Source organism: Cetorhinus maximus, chromosome 11 (assembly GCF_964194155.1).
Source record: "Cetorhinus maximus chromosome 11, sCetMax3.hap1.1, whole genome shotgun sequence".
NCBI lineage: Eukaryota > Metazoa > Chordata > Chondrichthyes > Lamniformes > Cetorhinidae > Cetorhinus > Cetorhinus maximus.
The window spans coordinates 21248454-21274634 of NC_135889.1; the positions used below are offsets into that span (position 1 = coordinate 21248454).

General features: G+C 42.1%; 1 protein-coding gene across 2 annotated transcripts in view; it reads right to left on the reverse strand.

Moving 5' to 3' along the window:
* The window catches only part of bmpr2b (bone morphogenetic protein receptor, type II b (serine/threonine kinase)), a 342278-nt gene that overhangs the window by 171367 nt on the left and 144730 nt on the right, over positions 1-26181 (reverse strand). For both annotated transcript variants that reach the window (XM_078551618.1, XM_078551617.1), the window contains exon 2: positions 4261-4428. In XM_078551618.1, the coding sequence (XP_078407744.1) occupies positions 4261-4294 (34 nt within the window). In that variant the 5' untranslated portion in view covers positions 4295-4428. The remainder of the gene's footprint in view (positions 1-4260; positions 4429-26181) is intronic.

The window sequence follows — 26181 nt, forward strand, 5'->3', positions numbered from 1 at the left end:
GGATTTCAGCAAAGCAGTGTGCTTGTTATGTAAGAAACCACCTAGCAGTATAATTAGAGATTCCGGCCTTTCAAACTTGAGTAGTATCGGGAGACAGTATTTTTAGCTGTATAACAGTGAGTGCTGCCAGGTTATTTGACTGGAGCAGATCACTGCTGAGCTTGAGCCTGTCCTCTTCCAATGTTCAAACCTGCCAGCTTTCTAGGAGTCAGCGGAATGGGAATCCTGTCTGGTTTTCTAGGGTTGCTCAGGCCAACTGTCGCATCCTACCACTGCACTGGCTGAAATTAGCTGGTTCAGCAGACCAGGAGCTGATGCTGGGAACATTGACCTGCATAACTTATTGAATTATAGAGCACAGGAGGCTGTCATGTGGCCCAATATGTCCATGCCAGCTCTCTGCAAGGGCAACTCAGCTTGTTCCACTCCCCCACATTTTCCCCATGGTCCTGCAAATTTTGTCTCTTCAGGCAACTATCCAATTCCCTTTCAAAAACCACAATTGAATCTGTTTCACCCATCTCATTCTCAGGCAGAGCATTCCAGATCCTAACCACTCACTACTTAAGAGATTTTCCTCATGTCACCTTTGGTTGTTTTGCCATTCACCTTAAATTGGGTTCCTGTGGTTCTTGAACCTTCCACCACAGAATCATAGAACCACAGAAAATTTACAATACAGAAAGGGGCCATACAGCCCATTGTGTCTGCGCCGGTCAAAAAAGAGAAAAATCCCACTTTCTAACACCTGGTCTGTAGCCTTGCAGATTACAGCATTTCAGATGCAGATCCAGGTACCTTTTAAATGAGTTAAGCGTTTCAGCCTCAACCACCAAGTTAGGCAGTGAATTCCAGATGCCCACCACCCACTGGGTGAAAAAGATTTTCCTCAAAGTTTCCCCAATATACTTTATCCAGGCCCTGCAGGATGTTGAACACCTCTATCAAAACTTCTCTCAACCTTCTCATCTCTAAGAAGAACAGCCCCAGCTTCTCCAATCTACCAATGAAACTGAAGTTCCTCATCCCTGGAACCATTCTCACAAATCTTTTCTGTACCCTCACTAATGCTTTTACATCCTTCCTAAAGTGTGCTGCCTGTAAACTGGACGTAATACTCCAGATGAGGCCAAACTAGTGTTTTATACATGTACATCATAATTTCCTTGCATTTGTACTGTATACCTCTACTTATAAAGCCCATATCCTTAGTAAACACTTTCTCGACCTACCCTGCCACCTTCAACAATTTTCGCACAAGGTTTCTCTGCTCCTGCAGCCCCTTCAGAACTGTATCCTTTATTTTGTATTGCTTCTGTTCGTTCTTCCTACGAAAATACATACCTTCACACTTCACTGTATTAAATTTCATTTGCCACGTCCACCCATTCCACCAGCCTGTCTATGCCCTCTTAAAGCCTGCCTATCACTATCCTCTTCACAGAGCACTATACTTCTGAGTTTTGTGACATCTGCAAATATTGAAAATGTGCCCTGCTCTCTCAAGTCATTAACACAGATCAAGAAAATCTCTCTCATTTCTTGTCACTCAGCCAACTTCATATCCATGCTGCCACTGTCCCTGTTGTTCCATGGGCTTCAACTTTGCTGACAAGCCTGTTATGTTGCACTTTAACAAACACTTTTTTGGAAGTCCATGTACACCACAACGGCGAGGTGTCAGCTGTGGCTCAGTTCATAGCACCCTCGCCTTTGAGTCAGAAGGTTGTGGGTTCATGTCCCACTCTCGGAAACCAAGAACTGTGAATGTACTCGAAAGAGTTACATTCTGTGACTGTTGATAACTCGAAAGAGTTACACCACAACGGCCATATGATCCTCATTAAAAACTCGATTAAGATAGTTCAGCACAAACTTCCCTTCACAAATCCATGCTAGCTTTCCTTAATTAGTCCACATCTGTCAAAGTGACAGTTAATTTTGCCATGGAATATCATTTCTGAAAACTTTCCCAACCACCACAGTTAAACTGACTAACCTGTAGTTGTTGGGCTTATCCTTATACCCTTTTGTGAACAAGGGTGTAACATTTCTAATTCTCCAGTCATCTAGCACCCCTATATCTATTTCCCTCAGTATCCTCCGATGCATTTGATCCAGTCCTGGTGACTGGTCAACTTTAAGTGCTGCCAGCCTTTCTGATACCTTCACTTTATCAATTTTTAGCCCAGTGTCTCAACTACCTCCTCTTTCACTATGACTTTGGCAGCATCTTCCTGCTTGGTAAAGATAAATGCAAAGTACTCATTTAGTACCTCAGCCATGCCCTCTGCCTCCATGCATAAATCCCCTAATCAGCTCCACGCTTTTTCACCATCCTTTTACAATTTAAATGCCTATAGAAGACATTTGGATTCCCTTTTATGGTAGCTGCCAGTCTATTCTTATACTTTCCCTTTGTTTATTTCTTTAGTTCACTTCCCCTCCGACTTGTATATTCAGTCTGTTTCTCACTTGATAATTAACTTGAATACTATCATGCACAACCTTTTTCTGCTTCATCTTATTCTCTATTTCTTTCATCTAGAGAGCTCTGGTTTTATTTGTTTTACCTTTCCACCTCGTAGAACTGTAACTGTAACTGTAACCTCCTCTTTAAAGGCATGCCTGCTTTTCACTGGGACATTTAAATTTAAATATATATATATATATATATATCACAGTGTGATGCATAGAATTGGAACTTCAGCTTAAGATGGCACAATATGGTGTGAAGTAGATGCTTCACTACAATTTTGTAAGTGAAGGTCAGATTCCTCCCCACGTTTCACATAGTCAGGAAGTGAAAGGAATGAGTGGCCCAGACTGTACCAAACATGTGGATGTGGGGAGTGGGTTACTGAGCAAATTTTCTCTGTATATTTTTTACTGTACTTTTTAGGGTATTCCTTGCCCTTTATTTTTCTCAAGCCTCACTATGTTAGTTTACTCTGGCTAATTTTGTTTCCAAGACGACTCTGATGTGCAGTGGGCTTTCACCTCTGGGAGCTTGGATCAAATCCAGCCCAAACTAAACAAATGAAAGTCTATTCTGTCTGATGACTCCAATGGTAACACATAAAATGAGTTTGGCGGTCACAACATAGTTCTTAGAGGCCTTACTTTGGCACAAATCGGCAATTTCTCAGAGCAGTCAAAGGATGTCAAACTGCTACTGTTGTTTTAGGTTTGGGCACGTTGAGGAATCTTTATTCCACATCTAATCATGCTCTACCTGAACATGCTTAATACTGATATGGGGTAAAATAAGGCCATCACAGTAGCTCTTACATTTCTTCCCTGGGACTTTTCATTCAGGGAGCTTGTAGCGACATCACACATCTATAGAGTGTGGTGTCACCACACTGCTGTCCTATTTATACAGGATAGAGCTGCAATCACACTGCACCGCAGTTTGTTGTGCACATAAGCACTTAACTCAATTCTTTCAGGCCGATATTCACTGATATTTTAGTACAACATGTAAGTGCATGAAAAACACCCACTTTGTTTACTTAATCTGCCTTTTCCATGAAGTTGCAAGTTGGGAGGGAAGTACATTTCATACTAATGCAGAGCTAATGCTAAATAAAGAGTCCATATTCCTCAGAGAGACAGGCTTAAACTGCACTGAATAAATTTCATATTTGCGAAGCAGCATGGTATCCAGTGGCACAAAGCCCAAGCTAGAGAAATAGTAGGAGAGATAGACTGCTCTAATGTCAAAACGCACTGTGTCTCAGTTGTTCCCAATATATCTGCTGGCTCCTGTGGTACTAGGGATGGCGTCACCGGGCCAGAGATATGAAATTACTTCATACAGGGCAGCCCAATGCAATTGGCACCTGAATGAAAACTGAAGCGGTGGTGGAGTGGTGTCCTAGAGTTTATTCACCCTGCACAGGGACAGACTGCAGCCCCAACGAGCATGCATGAATTGGTAATGCAATGAAGTATCCTCCTAGGTTGCCAGCAGCAGTGATCGGGAGGGGAACTGCTGTTTTTGGGAGATGTGAACCAATCCAGGAGAGTTGGGAAATCCAGGTACAATATTGACTACAGGATGTCAGGCCTGGTACACTTCATGAACCAAAGTGAGAATTGCAGTATTTTGTACAATGCTACCAACAGTACTAAAGTGGGTAGCCAATGACTAAGTTAGATGAGGGACATAATTCTGTCCTACTGTGTGCGCAACTTCCACTCAAGATATTGTTCACCAAAGAGAAGGAAGTGTCCAGGTCCTGGAGAGATGCTTACCTTGTTTCATCATGCGGACCCCTCCATCCCGCATCTTTTCCCACAGTCCATAACACTGACTGCCTTTCTCACACAAGACAGTGCCATTATCCCGGTTAATACGTTCCTCACTGATGCCTTGAACCTCGGAGTCTCTAAAGGCACAAAGCCTCTCACCACTCTGGGCAGCTAGAAACATAAATAAAAATAAGAACAATGTTACAAGTTAAGGTCATTACTGAGGCAAACATTCTAAACAGAACTGTAAAACTTTCACATGGAAGCATCTGAGTTATTAAATTCCACGCAAAGAGATTCAAAATAACCAAGAACAGCTAATTCCCTTCTGTTCACAGTACTATGTGCATTGAACAAATATCAGTGTGATTTGGTCTCCTTAATTGTACAAGATGAATTGCTTGAAAATGAATCATTTTCATTGGATAGCACTTTTCAGTTTGCATGCTTTATTATTCTTCTTACCTATAACTAAAAACCATATATCAAATCTAATTGCTTTGTGCAAGCACTCATTATCACCCCATTCCCACAGACACCTTGCATTTACTGTGTGTCATGGTTAGCAAAGGTAATTCTTTTGCTTATCATTGCTTTTCAAGGATAAGCAACCTGCAACATGAGGAAGACATGAGAATACCATTTCAGCCACCTACATAAAGGAAACATTACAGATCCTGGGTGAGGGGTGGCCAAGCAGGGAGTTTGAGATGTGGAACTGGAGGGCAGTTCATCATGAATTTCTGCTTCTTTTCTTTCTAATCCTACTTTACCTCATATTACGTATTAGCAAGCCAGATCATGAAATGTCCCAGTCAATTCTGATGAAAGTGACAAGTGTTACTGCTCAGCAATACATTTTCTTTCCTTTCAGTGCATCAGACCCTACTAGCACTTCACAATGCACACCATCCCTCACTCTCCTTTCCCAAGCACCAACCCAGAAACATCCACTTAAAGTGAATTAGTGGGCAAGCGGAGGGAAAGGCATTCAGTAACACAGCATGAGTAAACAAGAACATATGCAAGGAGCATGAGATGAACAATATCTTGAGTGGAAACTCTTTCGAGTTATCAACAGTCACAGATTGCAACTCTTTCGAGTACAATCACAGTTCTTGGTTTCCGGGAGTGGGACATGAACCCACAACCCTCTGATTCAAAGGCGAGGGTGCTATGAACTGAGCCACAGCTGACACCTCATCTTGAGTGGAAACTCTTTCGAGTTACCAACAGTCACAGATTGCAACTCTTTTCGAGTACAATCACAGTTCTTGGTTTCCGGGAGTGGGACATGAACCCACAACCCTCTGATTCAAAGGCGAGGGTGCTATGAACTGAGCCACAGCTGACACCTCATCTTGAGTGGAAGTTGCACACACAGTAGGACAGAATTATGTCCTTTATCTAACTTAACGAATGGTTCTTCTCGCAATCATTGTGGCTGGCAATTTAGGAGGATACTTCATTGCATCACCAGTTCACGCATGCTCGTTGCTGACAGATATTCAACAGGTGATCCCCCTGGACTGAAGCACTTAGGCAGCAAGTTTCATGTGCTATGTTTTAAAAGAAGGGTGGCTACAGAGTATTAATGTTATGGGATCATGCCAGAAGTGTGTTCCACAACAGTAAGTGCAGGAGCCCAATACCTCCATATGCGGTACCGCAATGGATAGCTTCACAGCACCGCAGTCCAAACTGCAGCATGTGACAACTCCAGGGCCATTACAGTGAAGGCCCAAAGAAAGGTTTGGCCTGCTGCTTCCATTGACACTCAAATTACTAAAGCTTGGCATGCCAGATGACAAGCCTCTGATAAGTTTGAATATTCATATGTATTGAATCTGCTTCCACCTAGATTTGCAGAGGCATTGTCCAGTACTAGTGGTATGGCAAGAATGGGCATATGTGATGCAGCTCTTTCACAGAATGGTCCTACATACAGGTCCCTCCACAAACCTTTGGCATATGTGGCCAGGCTGCAGCATAAACATTCCAACTTGCAACTGCTTAATTGCAGGAACTGTGAAATGAGGGCCATTCAGTCCCAAGATGCTCTTATTGGAAAGCAGAGCCTAACTGCTTCAGGAACTCTAGCCACTATGGTAGCACCTTGGAGAAGCATAAGGATAGCATTTAAGACTTCACACATTGACACCAAGGCATGATAAACAGCTGTCAGTGGTGGTGGTGGTCCCTTGATTTGAAGATTAACTCTATTCAGATTGCAATTTCTTCCATTGGTCTTCATGTAACTGAACAGGCCAATTCCCCACTATCTTTGAACACGTGGGGCAGGGCATCCCACAAGGTAGCAGGAACCGGAGCGCATGATTTGCTTCCTCTTCTTTCCTTCTCTGCTACCACTATGCCTTATTATTAAGGCGTTGAGACTCAAAGCGTGATGCAGCTTGATGGACAAGCTATTGCCATTCTGAACAATTGGTGACAAGCTCCTCCCAGTCATTAAGGTTAATGTTGCTGCGCTTCAAGAAAAGCTTCAGCATGTCTTTGAAGCATTTTTTTTGTACTCCCCTAGAACATGGGTCATTTGAGCATTAAGAGAACAGGACCTGGCAGGAGGCGGTTTGGGCACATATATAGCATAGCTTCTCATTAAAATGTTGTTTGCATTAAAGTGATGGGTGCATTGTTTGCAGTAAGGTTTGAAAATTGCTTCTATCAAGTACCATATACGGGAGCCATTCAAGTTAACACAAATAGAGGGGAGAGCCTGTAGATGTTGGTGGGAAGGGGCAAGATATACACAGAAATGCTCATGCAGTAGCCAGACCTGGTAACAGTCTCCACTGCAGCCATCAACAGGCTTTACACTCTGCACAACTGCTATGTCCTGCTATATGTCGCTTATTGTCCATGGGCAAGTTGATGCAATTGCAAACGGCGGATCATAATGCATCCACAATTTGCCTGATAAATTTATGCACATCTGAGCGGCTATTGTTACTGATGTTTACCCATGATGTACAAGGGCAGTTGTGACACAGCCAATTAACATCCGCACATGTGCATCTTCCAGCTGGGAATGAGAGTGGGAACATCAGCTGTTATTTTACACTTCCCTAACCCAGGGATATTGTGGGCATTTGTAGTGATTTAATTGCTAGCTGAGATACAGAGCAACACTGGAACCTTGGACCTTCTGGTCTATATGGCTCTATTACACAGGGCAATGAGGGAGCTCCACACTTTTCTTTAGTATCCTTTGGCTGACATTGCACAGCTTCCACTGTACTAAAGCAATAGCAGTAAAATAATAAAAATAACCCTTTCAGAATAAGATTTGAGAGTCTCACCATGTTTTAAGTTAATGATTTATCTCATGACTGTAAATGTTCCTGGATTTTGGTGTATCAGAACCATCAATGCATCATACATCAAGTCTGGAATGAGACTTCTTCATTTTGGTTTAAAATCCATTTTGATGTATCTAAGAAAGTCCTATGTCATTAAATAGATTTGTAATGAGTCACACTCTTCTGATGGTATATCTTACTCCTAACATTTCATTGACAGAGACACTCAGGCCTGTCAAACCTATGTGGCTGGCCATGTGTTGTGAGACAGAGTGCTTCGTGCCAGAGTTGTGATTATCACACAAAGGCAGCAAAATTACATCCAGTGCAAAAAAAATATACACAAACATGTCAAAAAACATGCACAGACACAACAGGGGAATACTAATACAAACAAAAACATATGTATGAACACACGGTGCTAAGCAAATACTTTAAAAGTTCACAGAACAAAAAAAATCACAAGCAAAAACACACTCTCACAGAGACAGTATGCTCTGCCACATGTACTGAACCATATGCTATCATGCAACAACTTGCATTTAGAGAGTTCCTCTAAAATAATATCCCAAGGTGCTTCACAGAGGCTTTATCAAGTAAAATTTGACAAGGATGCACATCAGTTTTGCACGTACTCTTACTAGGTTATAGCACTGCAGGAGATTACAGAGTTTGGCAAGGGCAAGGCCATGCAGGAATCAGAACATGAAAGTGAGAACTTTAAAACCGAGGCATTGCTAGACTGGGAGCCAATGTAGGTCAGAAAGAACAGAGGTGATAGATGAACATAACTTGGTACTAGGTGGGATACAAGCATTAATGCTCTTGATCAGCTGCAGTTAACAGGGGGTGGGGGATGGAAGCCTGGCCAGAAGACTATTGGAGTAGTCAACTTTAGAGATAACAAAGGTACGAATAAGGCTTTCAGTAACAGAGGCAGGTTGGAGACAGGCAATATTTCAGAAGCGGAAGTAGGCAGTGTTGGTAATGCAGCAGATGTGGGGTCGGAAGATCAGCTCAGGGTCAAATAGGACAGCAAGGCTGCAAACAGTCTGGTTCTGCCTTAGATAGTGGCCAAGTACCAAAGACAACAGTTTAGGTCCTCCCAATATTTAGCTGGAGGCAGTTTCTGCTCAATTAATACTGGATATCATGCAAGCAGCATGACAAATCAGACACAATGGAGCAGTTAACAGAAGTAGTCATGAGGTAGAGCTTGGTGTCCTGGTTGGAATCTGACATTGCATTTTCAAATGATGGTGACGACGGACTACACGTAGGTGAGAAATAGGAGACACCCAAGGATAGACCCTTGAGGAGACTCTAGTGGTAATGGTGAGGGAGCAGGAAGAGGAGCCAGTGCAGGTGATTCTCTGGCTACAACTGGATAAGAATAGAACCAGGCAAGTGCAGTCACATCCAGCTGGATGATGGGGGAGATACATTAGAGGAGGGTATTGTGGTCTACCATGACAAAGGATGCAGATAGGTCAAGGAAATGAGAGGGGATAAATTGCCACAGCCAGTCACAGAGGATATCCTTTTTGACTTTGATAAAGGCCATTTTAGTGCTGTGGCAGAGGCAGAAACCTGATTCGAGGAGTTTAAACAAGCTGTGGGAAAGATGGGCATAGATTTGGAAGGCAACAACATGTTCAGGGGCTTTGGGGAGAAAAGAGAGTTTGGAGATGGGGTGGTAATTTGCAAGTACAGATGGGTCAAGGGTGGGTTTCTTCAGGAGAGCATAGAGATTTTCTGGATCATGGATGGGCAGCTGAGACCTGTTGCTTGCAATTCCTGCACCATATAGGAACTTCTGGACACTTCATGTGTCTTTGGAGATCAATTGTATAGGAAGATAGCCTAGTGCTTGAGCTCAGGATTCCCAAGCTTGAGGGGAACAGAGAGGATGAAAGTTTCCTGGGTTGTACATTCCAAGAAGTGATCACCCCACAGAATAGTAGATAGGTGGCTATCCATTAGAGTAGGAAGGGGAATGAAGTGTAGGAGTCTTTGGGATGTGTGCCACTCTCAAACCAGTACTCAGCACTGGTGGCTGTTAGGAATAATGACACCTTGAAGGAGTGCAGTCCAAACCAGGACACCATAGGCAAGGGACTGCACAGGAGGAAGCAACAAAGGTAGAAATGCAGTCAGTATCGGAAATTCCATAGTTCGGGGGAACAAGCATTTCTGTGACCATCATTGTGAGGCCTACATGGTGTGTTGTCACCCTGGTGCCAGGGTAAAAGATATTTTGGAGAGGATACAGACTATTCTGCACGCAGAAGGAAGTGAACCAGAAGCTGTGGTACATGTCAGTACCAACGACATAGAGAGAGGGCAGGTATTGAGGTTCTACATTTAAATTTGCAGAAGTTAGGGAGGAAGTTAAAAATAAGAGCTCGAAGGTAGTAATCGCTGAACCACTTCCAATGCTGTGCTAGTGAAAGCAGAAATAGGAAGTTAGGGAGGGTCAATGTGTGACTTGAGGCACAGTGCAGAAAGGAGGGCTTCAGATTCTTGGGGCATTAGGACCAGTCTGGGGTAGAATGCACCTATTTCATGGACTGGGGACCAAAGTCCTCACAGGGAAGTTCACTAGTGCGGTTGAGGAGCATATAAACTAAATTGGCATGGCACCATCACATTAAAGTAGAAAAGAGGAATAACGTGCATAGGGTGAGTGTTGGATAGTATTAGAGATGTGATCAGTACCATGTTAGATAGCAACAGACTAAGAAGAACTACAAGGGATACAAAGACAAGTTTAGAACACATGGGATGTAAATGCATATATAGCCGTTTGGGAACATGATGTAATCGCAATAATGGAAACATGGCTTAAAAATGGTGAGGACTGAGCGCCTAATATTCAAGGATATAAATCGTTCAAAAAAGATCGGGAAGGAATAAAGGGGGTGAGGTGGCAGTATTTATTAGGGAAAACATTGTAGTGTTGGAAAGAGAGGATGTCCTTGAGGGGGCAAGGACAGAATTCATTTGATTGCCATGAGAAGCAAGAAAGCTACGATCACGCTACTGGGAGTATTCTAGAGAGGATCTAGCCAACATAAAATGGAGCTAAAGACTTAGAGGAAAAACTGTAACAAAACAATGTGTGAGCTTTAAAGGAGGAGATGTTTCAGGTACAGGCTATGTGCATTCCAATAGGGGTGAAAGGTAGGAGAGCCAAAGCCACTCTTTGGATGATGATGGAGATAGAGAATATGATGAAACAAATAAAACGAGTCTGGTGCATGTCAGGTGAATTGTTCAAATGAGAACCAAATACAGCATGTTGAGATGGGAAGTGAAGAGGAAAATAACACTGACAGAGAGAATATGAGAATAGTTGGGAGTAACGTAAAAAGGAACCCAAAAAACCTTCCAAAGGCATGTAAATAGTAAGACACAGGGTGGGTCCAATTAGAGACATAGTGGATGATGTATGCTTAGATGTGCAGAGCAAGGCTAGAATACTTAATCAGTACTTTGCATTGGTGTTTTCTAAGGAAGAGGATACTAACAAAATATGAATAGGAGCAGGGATGGTAGAGATAATGGATCGGGTGAAAATTGATAGGTGGGGTGTATGGGAAAAGCTGACTATGTTTACCCCACTACCTTTTCCTAGCCTGCTGCATTTTCAAAACATCAATACCTTCAATATCCAGGTCCCAGCCTTGGTCACCTTGCAGCTATGTTTCTATAATAGCTATCATGCCATACATATTTATTTCTATCTGTGATACCAAGTCATCCATTTTGTTACGAATACTGCATGCATTCAGATAGAAAGTCTTTAACTCTGCCTTTTTACCATTTTTGCCGTCTCCGGCCCTATCAATTTGTACAATCTGTCTCTTTCTGCCACACACTGGTTATCATTACCCAAATTGTTACCCTGCTCTATTACCTCATTCTTTCCCTTTGATTTGCCACATTTCCTCTCACTATCCCTTCCCGCCATTATTTAGTTTAAAGTTTTCTCTACCGCCCTAGTGACATGACTCGCCAGAGCACTGGTCCCAGCACAGTTCAGGTGAAGACTGCTTTAACGGTACACATCCCACTTTCCCCAGTATCAGTGCTAGTGCCCATGGATCAAAACCCATTCCTCCCACACCTGTCAATGAGCCACGCACTCATCTCTAATCTTATTTACCCTACGCTAATTTGCATGTGGTTCAGGTGCTAATCCAGAGATTATAACCTTTGAGGTTATGCTTTTTAATTTAGCTCCTAGCTGCTCATAATCCCTAAGCAGAACCTCCTTCCTAGTCCTATCTATGTCATTCGTACCCACTTGGACCACAACAACTGGGTCCTCCCACTCCAAGTTCCTCTTCAGCCCAAAGCAGATGCCTTGAACCCTGGCACCGGTAGGTAACACAGCTTTCTGGACTCTCACTCTCAGCTGCAGAGAACTGTATCCATCCCTCTGACAATAATGTCCCCTACGATCACAACATTCCTATTTACGCCCCCCCCCCCCCCCCCCCCCCATGATTGGCTTCCTGTACCATGATGTCGTGGTTGGTTCACTCATTCACCTTGCAGACCCCACTCTCATCCATACAAGCTGAAAGAACCTTGAACCTGTTGGACAATTACAAGGACTGAGGTTCCTCCACTTCTACCTTCTCGATCTCCTTACCTGCCTCACTCACAGTCGCACACTCCTGTCCTGCCCACTGACCAAATCAGATGACCCTATTCTAAGGGGTGTGACTGGAACAAAGTGTCCAGGTAACTTTCCCCCGCCCTGATTCATCACAGTGTCTGCAGCTTGGCCTCCAGCCTAAAGACTCTAAGCTGATGTTCCTCGAGCTGCAGATACTTACTGCTGATGTGATTGCCTTGGATCACACTGGCATCCATCAGTCCCACATACTGCAAACACAACACATCACTTGCCCTGTCATCTTTATTATGTGTTAATTAATTTATTTTTCTTAATTTATTTCAATTAGTAAATCCCACTACTACTAATAAGCTTTACTACTGCTAGTAAACCTTACTACTACTAATAAAATCTTACAATTATTAATAAATTACCCAAGTTTTGAAATAAATGAGATAAAAACTCACTAACCAATCACTTACCTGCTTCCCTTTTTGATATATAAATGACTTAGATGTTGGAATACAGAGTAAAATTTTGAAATTTGCCGATGATATTGAACTTCAAAGTGTGGCAAACAGTCAGGATGATACCAATCGACTGCAATAGAACAAAGATGGCTAGCAGAATGGGCAGACAAGTGGCAGATGGAATTTAATACAGAGAAAGAAAAGCGAGGTGATGTATTTTGGCAGAAAGGATAGGGGAAGGCAATACAGATTTAATGAAATAGTTTTAATAAGTATGCAGGGACAAAGAAATCTGAGGGTTCATGTGCAAATATCTTTGAAGGCAAAAGGGCATATTGAGGGGCTAATTAGCAAAGCCTAAGGGATCTTGTGCTTCATAAATAGAGGCATTGAGTCCAAAAGCAAGGAAGTTATACTGAACCTTTACAGAGTTCTAGTTAGGCCATAAATAAAGTATTGCATCCAATTATAGTTGCCACACTTTGGTCCTTGAGAAGGTGCAGAGGCCATTTATCAGAATGGTTCCCGGGATGAGGGATTTTAGCTATAAGATTTGGTTGGAGAAACTGGGGTTGTTCTCCTTGGAGTAAAAGAGGTTGAGCAGATATTTGTTAGAGGTGTAAAGGATTATGACAGGCTTAGATAACGGCGACAAAGAAAAGCTGTTTCCATTAGCTTATAGAACACAGAATTAAGGTTTTGAACAAAAATGTAGGGGGGATGTAAGGAAGAACAGTTTTATGCATTGAGTGGTAATGTTGTGGAATTCACTGCTTAAGAGGGTGGTGGAAGTGGAGACAAGAAATGATTTCAAAAGGAAATTAGATGGGCACTTGATGGAAATAAATTTGCAGAGCTATGGGGCACAACGAGGGAATCAGACTGACTGGATTGCTCTACAGAGAGCTGGCATGGACTCTATGGACCGATCTGTTTTGTAATAACTCTATGACTTTATGGGGATTGGGGGGGGTGTTGATGACAGCAGATGCCAAGGGGGAGGGGAGGAGAGGGAACCTTTAACAATAGCAACTAACATACTGTGAAGGGATCTAGCTGATTACATTGCAACTGATTTTTATATGAGCAACAAATCACCTCCAGCTGCTTCCTGCTGTACTGAAGCTCATAATCCAACTCAATAATGGATTCGTAGAGGTGGATTTCTGGCTACCAATACTCCATAGTGGGCCCATCTCAATGTTCAGTTGTGATTAAAGACTGAGCCAAAAAGGGACAGCATTTGAGCCAAGCACCAACAAGCAAGGAGAAAGATTTTGAGCCACTCACTGATCTAGGCAGCAAGTTATAATTACTACTGCTATTACAGAACTTCATTACAATGAGAACTTTACTACATACTTGCTCAACCCTGCATAAAACTGTAGAAAAATAAAGCCTAGGAATTTTTTGTATGTCACATCACGTGGATGAGGAGTGCTCTGTGTTATTATGCACACACTGCTCTCATGGGCCAGTTTGGCTCAGTGGGTGACACTCTCAACTGAATTAGAAAGTTGTGGGTTCAATTGACCTCATAATTGAGGGAAGTGGAGAGAGTAAATCATTTGGACTAATTTACTTACAACAAGTTAGGAGATAGGGTCAAAAAAATGTAGATGAAAGCAGAAAGTTGCAAGGGAGTGTTGATAGATTAAGTGAGTGTACAAAGCGGTGGCAGATGGCATCCACTGTAGGGAAAGTGAAGTCATCCACTATGAAGCCAAGGAAGACAGATCACAGTATTTGTTAAATGGGGGAACATCACTGACTTCTTTATTGAACTGTCGACTGTTGTCATTGGACTTACATAGTTGCCCCAGAACACTTTTGGACCATTCACACCAAAACCAAGAAATTTTAATCATGTGTCAATTACATCTGTGAAAAATTCATAATTCTTCCTCTCACACCTCACCCATCACGTGTAACAAACCTGTACACACCAGCTCTACACCCTAGTGTTATAATTGGTAGAATTGTGCTCATCAGTATTGTACCCCAATTATGTACAGCAGCAGACCTATGCTTACCAGCATTGCATCCCAATGTTACACAGTGGCAGACCTGAACCCACCAGTGCTGTAGCCCAGAGTTATACAATGGCAGACCTTCACAGTCTTGGTAATCAGTGGAAATAATCCATCATTATTTTCCTCATCGTAACCTTGATCAGGTCACCTGGTAACTATATCTGCACTAGAGAAAAAGGTCCTAAATTTCAAAGTATCTCTTCATATTGTCATCTTTCATTCCTGATAATCTCATGGTGATTCCAAATTGCACCCTTTTCATTGTTTTTATATTGTTCTAACCATGGCATGATCAAACCTCTACACAATACTCCATATGTGACTTAACTAAGGTCTTATATGTTCACTACATAAAGTGGAAATGGTCACGTATGATATTTCCTGTAGCAGATAGGCATGATTATGCAAAATAACCCCAGTGACAACACTGGTATCGATGGTAACTTTTGAATGGGGGTTCAAGTCATGGTCCTGTACCAAAGATATGCAGTTGATACTGTTACCTGCACCAAAAGATGTCACTGTGCTATCCCAGAGTCACGCATGGCTGCTTAAATCCTGGCAGCAATTGCATTTAGTCTTGAATTCTCAGCTGGTAGTTGTCTGGAGCCAAGAATGCAACAGGAAAGGCAAACCTTGGTATCAAATTTTGTTTTATAAGGCTCCTGAGAAGCGCATTGGGATGGTTTACTGCTTTAAAGGCGCTATATGAATACAAGTTGTTGAACATGATGGGACGCAATGTCAAAAGGAAGTATTACATAAAAAACACAGCAACTACAGTAATCTTTTCAATTCCTCCTTGTTCCTATAAAACTATCACTACAATGAATTACAAGGGTCACAAAAGTCACAGGAGATCAAACATATGTTCTGTACTAGGATTGATGTAAATGGCACTCTTCACAATATTCCTCTCCTAAACTTAAGCAAATTAAGTTTTTTAAATGTTCTTCCTACAGTGATTTAACTTCTGGTAAATCATACTGTTCTATTCAGTTAAATTACATCCCACATTCAAATTTTATGGAATTAAAATATGATCAAATTACTCTACACACAACAAACATTTGGATCAAACCACTTCCGCTATACAGAATTCCAGTATCTCACAATTACACTGTTGTCAGTTGATTTATTTAAAGTTGTCCTAGTTTAGGAAGCAAAAAATCATACTTAGACCAAAATGATTTAATGTTGTGCAATGTAACTGATTCATCTCCAGATATCATTCCTGTTGTAATTCAAAGTGACAGGCATGTACCCACCAGCACTGAATCAGAGGGTTATGTATTTACAGACCTGCACCAACCAGTACTGTATCAGTATTATAGTGATAGACTTATATCCGCCAGTACAGTACTCCAGTGTCACGCAATTAAAAACCTATAACCAGCAGTACTCTACCCCATTGATATAGTGACTGACCAAGTAACACATCTGTACCCACCAGTACTGTACCCCCAGTTATACAGTGACATACCTGTGCCCATGAGAACAGCGCCCTTGATTTATAGCAACAGACCTATGTCTGCCCTCATCGAGAGGAGGCTCCCAAAATATGGAAAATGCTCCACATTTTCCAGAATCTTGTTGTTGACCTTAATTGATGGGGGGAGGCATTGTGTTGTGGAGGCAGATTGTAAGAGGACCTTAATTTTCTGCTTGTTTAGTGAAAGGCCCAAATTCTCATTCACTTCGGAGAAGGAATCGACAATGACAAGAGCTCAGTTTCTGAATGAGCGCACACAGAAGCATCATAGGAACAGAGCAACATAGGACTTAGGAGCAGGAGTAGGCCATTCAGCCCTTCAAGCCTGCTCCACCATTCAATAAGGTCATGGCTGATCTGGTTGTGGTCCCAATTCCACTTTGCAGGGCTGTCCCCCAATAACCCTTGACTCCCTTTTCTATCAAAAATCTGCTAACTCTGTCTTCAATAAATTCAATGATCAAGCCTCCACTACTTTCTGGGGAAAAGAATTCCACAGACTAACGACTCTTTGAGAGAAAAAATTTCTCCTCATATCCATCTTAAATAGTAGACCTCTTCTTCTTAAACTGTGTCCCCTAGTTCTAGTCTCTCCCACAAGTGGAAACTTCCTCCTATCAAATCCTCTCAGCATCTTAGATGTTTCAATAATATCATCACTCATTCTCCTAAACTCCAAAACCTGTTCAGCTTTTCTTCATAAGACAAGTCCCTCATCCCAGGAATGAGTCGAGTGAACCTTCTTTGAACTGCTTCTAACGCAGTTATATTTTTTCTTAATCAAACACAGTGCGGGATTGGCCCCAGGGATTTCAATGTCCTCAGTAATATTGTGCCAGCTTCCAGAACAGAAATGCTGATAAAGGTCCCAATGGCTCAGTAGGTAAAATAGTCTGTCTGGTGCAGCACTGAGCCACATTAACCAGAAAATCACAGGTTAAATCCTCGGTCTGTGCTGATTTAGTTGATCTCAGTTGTGACATTGAAGACTGGATTATCTCACAAGCAGAGTGGACAAAAATCAGTGCAATGGATAGTAGTATCTCTACCACATCTGCGGCATTTGCCTGAGTGACAATGTCACTAATATTCAGGTCAGAATGATGATTTTCCAACATGTAGCCAGGCTCAACCAGTTACAGGGCACTTCCAAGACACTCAGAGCCTGTCTTCTGAATACCTGAATATTGCTATGCAGTACCTAACTTTCGATTGTTACAACTGCATAATTAGTATAAGGATGGGTGAGACATGCCAGTAACAGGATTAGACTCATCTGTGGTGCGTACCACAGCCAAATACATTGTTGATGCCCACTGCATGTGATCAGAAATAGAGAATTGATGAGATGCTAGAACATGGCATGCTCCTGTGCAACTGTACCTCACAGCAAAAGTCAACGGCTTCAGGAAAGAAGAAATAGTGGTGAATACTGGCGATGGAATTTCAAGTAAAATTAAATATAAATGTTATCAAATATTATATCAATATCCTATACAACGACACACTGATACAATAGTATGTGACAAGAGGCCAAATGACCTACTCCTGCTCCTATTTCTTACGACTTATGATCTAAACAGCTAATTATGCAAAATCATTTCAAGGTTGGGGTTTTGATAACAGTTAGAAAGTTTCACTCTTGTTAATGATGCAGTCTGAATCCCATAATGGATTATGTCCTTGTATCCATTTTATTATTTTGAAAACAGTACAGCAACCTAAGCACCGATGTAAATAGTGTTGCAAGCACAGTAATACCCCTGTGGGACTGCAATGTGCCTGAGGCTACTGGTGCTTCATGGTCTCTTTCAATCCCCCACATTTAGAGCACTAACAACAAAGTGAAGCAACTCTGCAATTCCTCAGAAGTCATGTTGATGACTAGGTTTCTCAGACCTTCCCTTTGTAGCAAGTCACATTCCTGAGCAGTGGAAATGAGCTGGACTATCAGCCTACCCACAGCTGGGGGAAGAATAACAGCGAGTTGGGCAGATACGACAGAGACTCCTTGAAAGCTCATCTCATGAGGGAGGACTTGGAGCCTCAGAGTTTGGGGAGCAATCAATGCTACTAAATGCAGGTGAGAAGGGTTATGTAACAGAAAGAGGAATTAACAGCTGAACAGAGTGAACAAGGGAAATGAATACAACAGTTGCAACAGGAAAATTGTGTTTCTTTTTCAAAGACTATTCAACCTACACAAATATTAACTAGTTTATACAAGAGAATGTCAGTGTCCTGTATTGCCTACAATATAGTACAGTTTGTGAACAGCGCCAAGCACTAATCTCTCCCTGTTCTCGTTGCTCGAGTGCTGTTAGAAACTTGGCTAAAATTCAAACGCTGAGGCATAGGTCTGTGCGAGAGCCCCAGGCTGGTACATTTCTCCGACTAGAAGCAGTCACAAAACGACAATGTATTCAGACAACTATAAATACACCCATTATACTTGGCTTTATGCTGCACCATGGTGTCTGACTGTAGTCTAGTTTTCATGGCAGCCTCATTACTGATTAGCAAGAAAATGGTTGCTTTGCATCTGGGGCTGCTCCTGTTCATTTCAGTTTGAAAATGTTTGTGATAGGGAAAAGGGAGAAGGGGGAAGAATAGGCAATCCTTCAAATCTTCTTTGAAACAGATGTATGTCATGTTTAAACCCATCTTAAAGATGTGTGTGTGCCTACACTCACGTGTACATCGCATGTACTTCTCCATATTAGACTGTCAGTGACATTACAATGAAGGATTTTCACCCAGACACCAGGCTTACTTAAATTACTAGAGTGCACTGAACCCTAGTATCCAGGTGATGCAGCTGGCTATAATACAATAATAAATTAATCAAACCCCAGAAGTAGGCAACAGTGGGTTCCAATTTATCATTGGAAACCAAAACTTTCTGCATTGGCCAACTAAATGAACTGGCATCATTGTTGATGTGTGACATAAGAAATGCTTGCATCTCTCAGGATGTAATAATTTTGCATGCAAGTAAATAGTCACTGCTGTTTCACACGCAGACATCGCAGCCAATTTGTACACAGGAAAGCCCCACAAACAGCAAACAATATTTGGTGGTGTTATAATCCCTTTGGAGACTGATAACTTTTAAAAAGATATTTGAATTCCCTGTGACTGACTGGAAGGATCACATGATGAAATTTCAAATTTTAAGATTTTTACTGTAACAAATCAAACTTTAGTCAACAACATTGACTAAACACTATTTACTAGGCAACTTATACTTTAAACTACAGGAAAGATCCCCCATGTGACTTTTAACATGACTGAAAATCCTATGCCATGGTTATATTTTAAGCTGTCCCTTAAGTGGAAACTTAATTCTCTTGGAACCAGTCCAAAGCTATTCTCCGTCTCCTGATGGCCTGCTTCTTTTTTCCTTTCCTAGCCAGGTAACCTCTAATTCCAGAACTGACTGTCACCATGAGGGTTGCATTGGAGATTCTTTCTCTCTAGCCCAAGCTAGACTGATCTTCCAGCCTCCTTTAAATCCCCACAAACTAGGTCTCTCCTTCTGAGTGCAACCTCCCACCTATGTTCTGTACGATCAGCATTAGGATCAGCATTTTCTCTGTCTCAGGTGCAGGACTGGCTACATCTTTTTCCTGTGCTCACTTCTCAGGCTGATTTGTGTCTGAGAGTTTCAGGGATAGCTATAACTCAAAACCCTGTAACCTGATACGACAATGGCTTGCTATGGGCTCTCCCCTCCCCAAACCTCCTCTCTATGGCAATGTGAATCACATGGGTCTTGTATCCAGCTGGAAATGCTAAGTAGCTATCCTCTAGACCCCAACTCCATTCAAGCTTGGAATTAAATAGACAGTTTAAAGCATAACTGTTTATAAAACCTGACATTCCTAACACCTCCCTGTGAGACTTGGAGATTAACAGTCTACCCACATTCATCTCAATTACTCTAACCATTGCCTACAGGTGTGAATATCTCGCAGCTTTTGCTCAGTAAGACAACATGCTTCCCCCCTCCACCCCCCCCCACCCCCGCGCCCTTTAACAACTAGGCCACCCAGGCTTGGTGTCAGGAGAGGCCACATGACCCACTTCATTCCTCCATTTTATCTGAAATTAAGGAGGCAGCCCCCAAAAAAAGCCAAACAATCTTGTTAACTTTGTATTTGTAACTGATTGAGGGAGGAATATTATCCAGGACACCGGGAGGAATATTATCCAGGACACCAGGAGAAGTTCAACGCTCTTCATGAAAGGAGTGCCAACCTCATCAAAAAAGTGTGTGCCTATTTCAACTAACCTTCAGTTCAATGTCACAGCCAGTACAAAACAAAACAACAACCCTCCAAATGTCAGTCAGAAAGAAAAACTTGCATTTATATAGTGCCTTTGACATCCTTATGACATTCCAAAATGTTTTACAGCCGTTGAAGTATTTATGAAACAAAGCTCCTGTTGTAACATAGGAAAGCAGAGGACTATCGGTCTCCCAATGTCAAAGGTTACATCCTAAAATGATCTTACTAAAACTGGACCTTTCAGCAACAAAATTTCCACTATGAAAGATGTCACACTGCCCAGCACCATACACGGTGCAAAGGATTTTATCTGATGCACCGCAATATTTCACAATGTAGTTTTCATGCTAACAGGCTTTTTTTTTATTGCCACTTTACTTATCTCCACTCTGAAAAGTGCTGACTCTACAAGATGCATCTAATAGGGTAACCACAACCCTCTGCTATCTCGTCCAAGTGGCCATTCTTCATGCTTGCTCCTAGACAAGCTATTCATGCCTAGAGTCAAATCTGATTCTGCTCTATTCAGACATCCCACACACACCTGTACACTGGAGCCAAGATTCTTTGTCTCCATTTGAAAACTTTGGGGCTGAAATTGCTCTGCCCTGCAGGTGCAGCTCCAGCCTAACGCCAGGCCCCAGTCAATGCTGGCATACATCTGCTTGGCCTCAAAAGGAACAAGTGACTCAACAACAGTACAGGCAGGGATGGGAACTCATAAGCTGGGAGTTGCCTCAGGCCGTCAGAAACCTGGTGGAACGTTGGTCATCAATACACCCAATGCAATGAGGTATCTGGCTTAATTTAATCATCTGGCATACAGTTTCTATCCGAAAGGGCTGACAGGTATTTGAGATCTTTTGAGATCTTTTCATTGACCCTGTTCAAATCAGGTGCATTCCATCTGACACCATCTACATCAGTGTTGGAAGGCAAACTAAGCAGTCTTGGAGCTGTTAATTCTAATATGTATTACAAAAAATAATTCAAGCTCCTTGATGGCTTATTAGTACAAATATGAAATTGGCTACAAGATCCCAGTTTTCACTGACTTGTTGATTTCAAACAGGGCCATGTCTACAATTCACCTCATAGCACCAGAGATGGGAAGAGAAAAATCAGCCCCAGAGTTCCAATTTTAGACCAATGTCTTAACACTCCTGCTGGAAAGGTGAAAACAGAACCGAATTCAGCAGTGCTACATTGTACAAATGGGGCATAAATGAAGGCTTTAGTCTGCTGCTCAGGAATGACATGCCGTCTAGAGTAGTAATCCTATAATGAAGCCAGTAGCTTCGTGCACATTATTCTTTCCAAATGGCAACAGTTAAGATCGGAGAGGACAAGTTCTGACACACAACTGGGTAGGCACAATTTAAAATGCATGATTACACATAATAAAAAGTTACTTTGATTGACTGAAAGCTAGTAGTAAACAAAACCAAGACATAACAGGCAAAAACAGAAAATGCTGGAAAAACTCAGCAGGTCTAACAGAATCTGTTAAGAGAAAGACAGAGTTAACATTTCGAGTCCGTATGACTATTGCTGGCCTTCTATCCAGCTTCACCTGCTCCACCCCCCTTAAGCAGTATAAATTTCATCACATTTTTACTTCTCTTTAGCTCTGAAGAAGAGTCATAAGGACTCGAAATGTCTTTCTCTCCACAGATGCTGTTAGACCTGAGTTTTTCCAGCATTTTGTTTTTGCTTCAGATTTTTAGCATTCGCAGTATTTCGCTTTTATCCAAGATATAACAGGTCCTATAAGCTATTTTAAGTGCACAGCACTGACAGTAAAGTACTTGATGCTCCTCGCCCCCAAAATTTCCCTATTTAAATTCCTAACAGCAAACCTGATGAGTATTTTTATATATAAATTTCAAATACTCAAAACTTTAAAAATCCTAGATCCTGTTCTCTCTCTGCTATCTATGGATTATCCTATCTAGATGGTTGGGAAAGTGCCGCAGCCAGTGGAAAAGTTCATATCAAAGGACAAGTGAGGATTCCTGATGACTTTGCAAGTAAATGCATCACATAACATGGCAGTGAGCCACACAAGCCAGAGGAAGCTATCCAAACTCCAATTAGCAGTTTGCACCAAAGTTACCTGAACTCAGTCAAGAAAGTGGGTGGTGGGGGTGGGTTTGGGGGTGGAATCCATTAAGTTTGCAATCTCTGCTGGGAAAAATGAGTGACTGTGTGTTTGTGCGCTTGTGTGTTTGTGCACATGCGTGTTTTGTTGGTTTGCATGTAGAGTGTGTGTGTAAGCATTTGGAGGGAGTTGAGATGGTTGGGTGAGAAAAAAATTAGATTCAGCTATAATGTGACGTGATCAAATCGCACTGCTGAGGTTCACAGATAGATGCGTTAACTGAAGGGCTGCCTGCTCTCGTAGAATGGCACTCAAGCAAAAGGTTTGCGCTTTTGGAGAGGAGCCCATGAGAGGTAAAGTAAAAGAAGCACTACAGAGATTGTGCAAAGATATACAAGTTTTCAGTGTCAATATATCAGTGATTACAAAAAAAAACAATCTTCTTATTGACTGGCAATTCCATTGTATAGCAATTACATTGTGAAGACAATTACATTGTTAAAACAGGTGCTGGGCATTGGCTCAGCTCTGCTTGGGGTTAAAAGACTAGTGAGGTGTCAGCTGTGGCTCAGTCCATAGCACCCTCGCCTTTGAATCAGAAGGTTGTGGGTTCATGTCCCACTCCTGGAAACCAAGAACTGTGATTGTACTCAAAAGAGTTGCAATCTGTGACTGTTGATAACTCGAAAGAATTTTTTAAAAGACTAGTTTTGGACTCATTCTCTATAAGGATGTGATTGCATTAGAGAGAGTGCAGAGGAGATTTACCAGGATGTTGCCTGGGCTGGCAAGTTTTAGTTTGAAGAGAGATTGGATAGACTGGGGTTATTTTCCCTGGAGCTGAGGAGATTGAGGGGGGACATGATTGAGGTGTATAAAATTCTGATGGGCATAGATAGGGTAGACAGGAAGGAGCTTTTGCCCTTGGTGGAGGGATCAATAACCAGGTGGCATAGATTTAAGGTAAGGGGCAGGAGGTTTAGAGGGGATGTGAGGAAGAATTTTTTCATCCAGAGGGTGGTGGGAATCTGGAACTCACTGCCTGAAAGAGTGGTAGAGGCAGAAACCCTCATAACATTTAAGAAGTATTTGGATGTGCACTTTTGATGCCATGGCATTCAAGGCTATGGGCCTAGTGCTGGAAAATGGGATTAGAATAGTTAGGTACTTGTTTGGCCAGCGCAGACTCAATGGGCCAAAGGGCCTTTTGCTGTGCTGTAGACCTCTATGACTATGACTCTTCTACGACAAGCACTTATTGTGAGTAACATTCAGAGCCTAATGTCGAGCAAATCTGGTTCAATTAATGGTTCTATCTCCACTGCTGCTTTAAGGCATATGAGTTCCAGGTAAATTGGACTGCTGTATCAAACACAGAAATCTACTTTGTATTAAACTTCACCATACCAAAGCCCACTGTACACCCTGTTAAATTCCCTGGTCATAAATCTTTCTTTTCTTGCTACTATTTTTGCCATTGTTCCTCCGCTCCTCTCCTGAAGCAATGGCTCTTGTTAGGACAGGCAGACACTGACACCGACTGATACCTTGCTCCAGAGGCCATTCTTCGTGGGGCAGGCTAATGACCACCAAACTTGTCACAGCTGAATCCTAACTGATACTTGCCCCAAGTCCATCTTCAGCAGGGGTTACTGGACAGGGTGACTACAGTACCTCTATTGTCACCCTGAAATTTGGAAAACTTCCACAGACATGGGATTGTCCTGCTCTGAATGGGTCAGCTACTCACTGGGCCATCAAGGGGAATCAAATTTTTTATGACAAACTTTATTGATCATGAGTGCCAAGTGCATGGCTATAAAACATTTAACTATTTCAGGCTGACTCATTATTGGTGATTTCAATCTCGTCGAATTAACTGTGACAACTAGAGTGGAACTGTGCTGGGTAGGCCAGAGTCATAACTGCAGCCAGGCTAAGGATTGATGAGAAACACTTGCCATGTACCATGTCCTTTTCTCTTCCAAAAATGCTTATGCTTATAATGTAGACTACATCCCATTTTTACCCATGCCAACTTGTCCCCATATATCCTCCTTCCAATCCACCTTGGCCCAACCTCCCACCTTTATATGAACTCATTCAGGTGAGGCCAAAAGAACCAAAAATAATTTACCAAAACCATGGGCACGCAAAAATATTTGGCAGAAATTTGGGCAGCCACCTCATGATCCAAGCTTCATTTGAACCACCAACTGATTAATGACTTCAAGCCCCAGAGGGGGACAGAGCTGTTATGGTATGGAGGCCAAGGCTACAGAATCAAGCTGCGCCCTCTCACTTATATTGCATGGTATACATTGACACTCCTTGGTCTGTAACCTGGTTATTTCGCTCTCTTCCTTCTGTTCCATTATACTATGTTTACATTATCAATTTAATTTCTTACATTGATATGGTACTGCTTCTATTTATTCTTCCCCATTTCGCCTTGATCTTCCATGTGCTCACTGACTCTTGTCATATCCTAACATACCACTTTGTGTCTCTACCTGCAGCCTGTCCACTGGTACGTTGGCACACTGTGTTGAGGAGGAATTACCTAGTGATACATGGACCTGCTGCACTGAGGAGGAGCAGCCCACTAATACATGGATACACTATGCCGAGGAGGAACAACCCACTGGTGCCATGGAAATACTACATTGTACTGGGAGCTCTCTAGCAGCCTGGCTTCACAGCCCAGCCTGATCCGATCCTCACATGATGTCCACACCAAATGCTTTCCAGAGCACAGAAGATAATGACCAGGAGCAGGAACCCTGGACGATTTTATTCTCTACCTAATGCAGTTGTTTTGAGACCAGATATAGTGCCCACCACATTAATAGTGGTAAGAACACCTCAAAAAATAAATATTGCCAGAGCAATTTTTCAAACATGTATTATACAAATAAAAAGGGCAATACTGTATTTCAGAAATACAAAATAGGGTGCAGCCATAGACAATTGGAACGAGGACCAATGACTCCTGACATTGACCATGGTAGATGCTGGGACATGACATGAAGCAAACATATTAATGAACTGGCACAGATTTAACTCAGACTAGTATAAACAGGGCTGTCAATCTCTCTTGAAGTCATTCAAATGAAGCCATCTGGCCACATAAACCTCACGCCTGCATTCAACTTCACTTACCTGACCAATAAAAGATTTTACTCGCTATGTCAATTGCATGTCGGTGTCAAAAGTTTGAAATGAAAAAAAAAAGCGACTACTCAAACCATCGCTAGCAAAAGCTCACTTGTGTTCTTTCAAACTTAGCCAGGACAGATACAGCACGGGTTACATATAGAGAAAAACTTCCTTTATTCTACCCCATTAATACATCTCAGGCTGAGTTCCAGTGCCCTTAATGTCAGTGTAACACTTTTCCATTTCCCACACAGGCATCTTGTGAGAACACTGAATTAGGAGCAGCCCTTGCTCACTCAATTGAGACCCTTTTCACATAGGGCCCTATCAGCAGATTGAGGAGACTTGCATCCCAGCAACTTGGACAGAATCTGAATGCAGGTCCCAGAGGCTGAAAATAAGAATCTAACCCACTAAGTGACAAAACGCC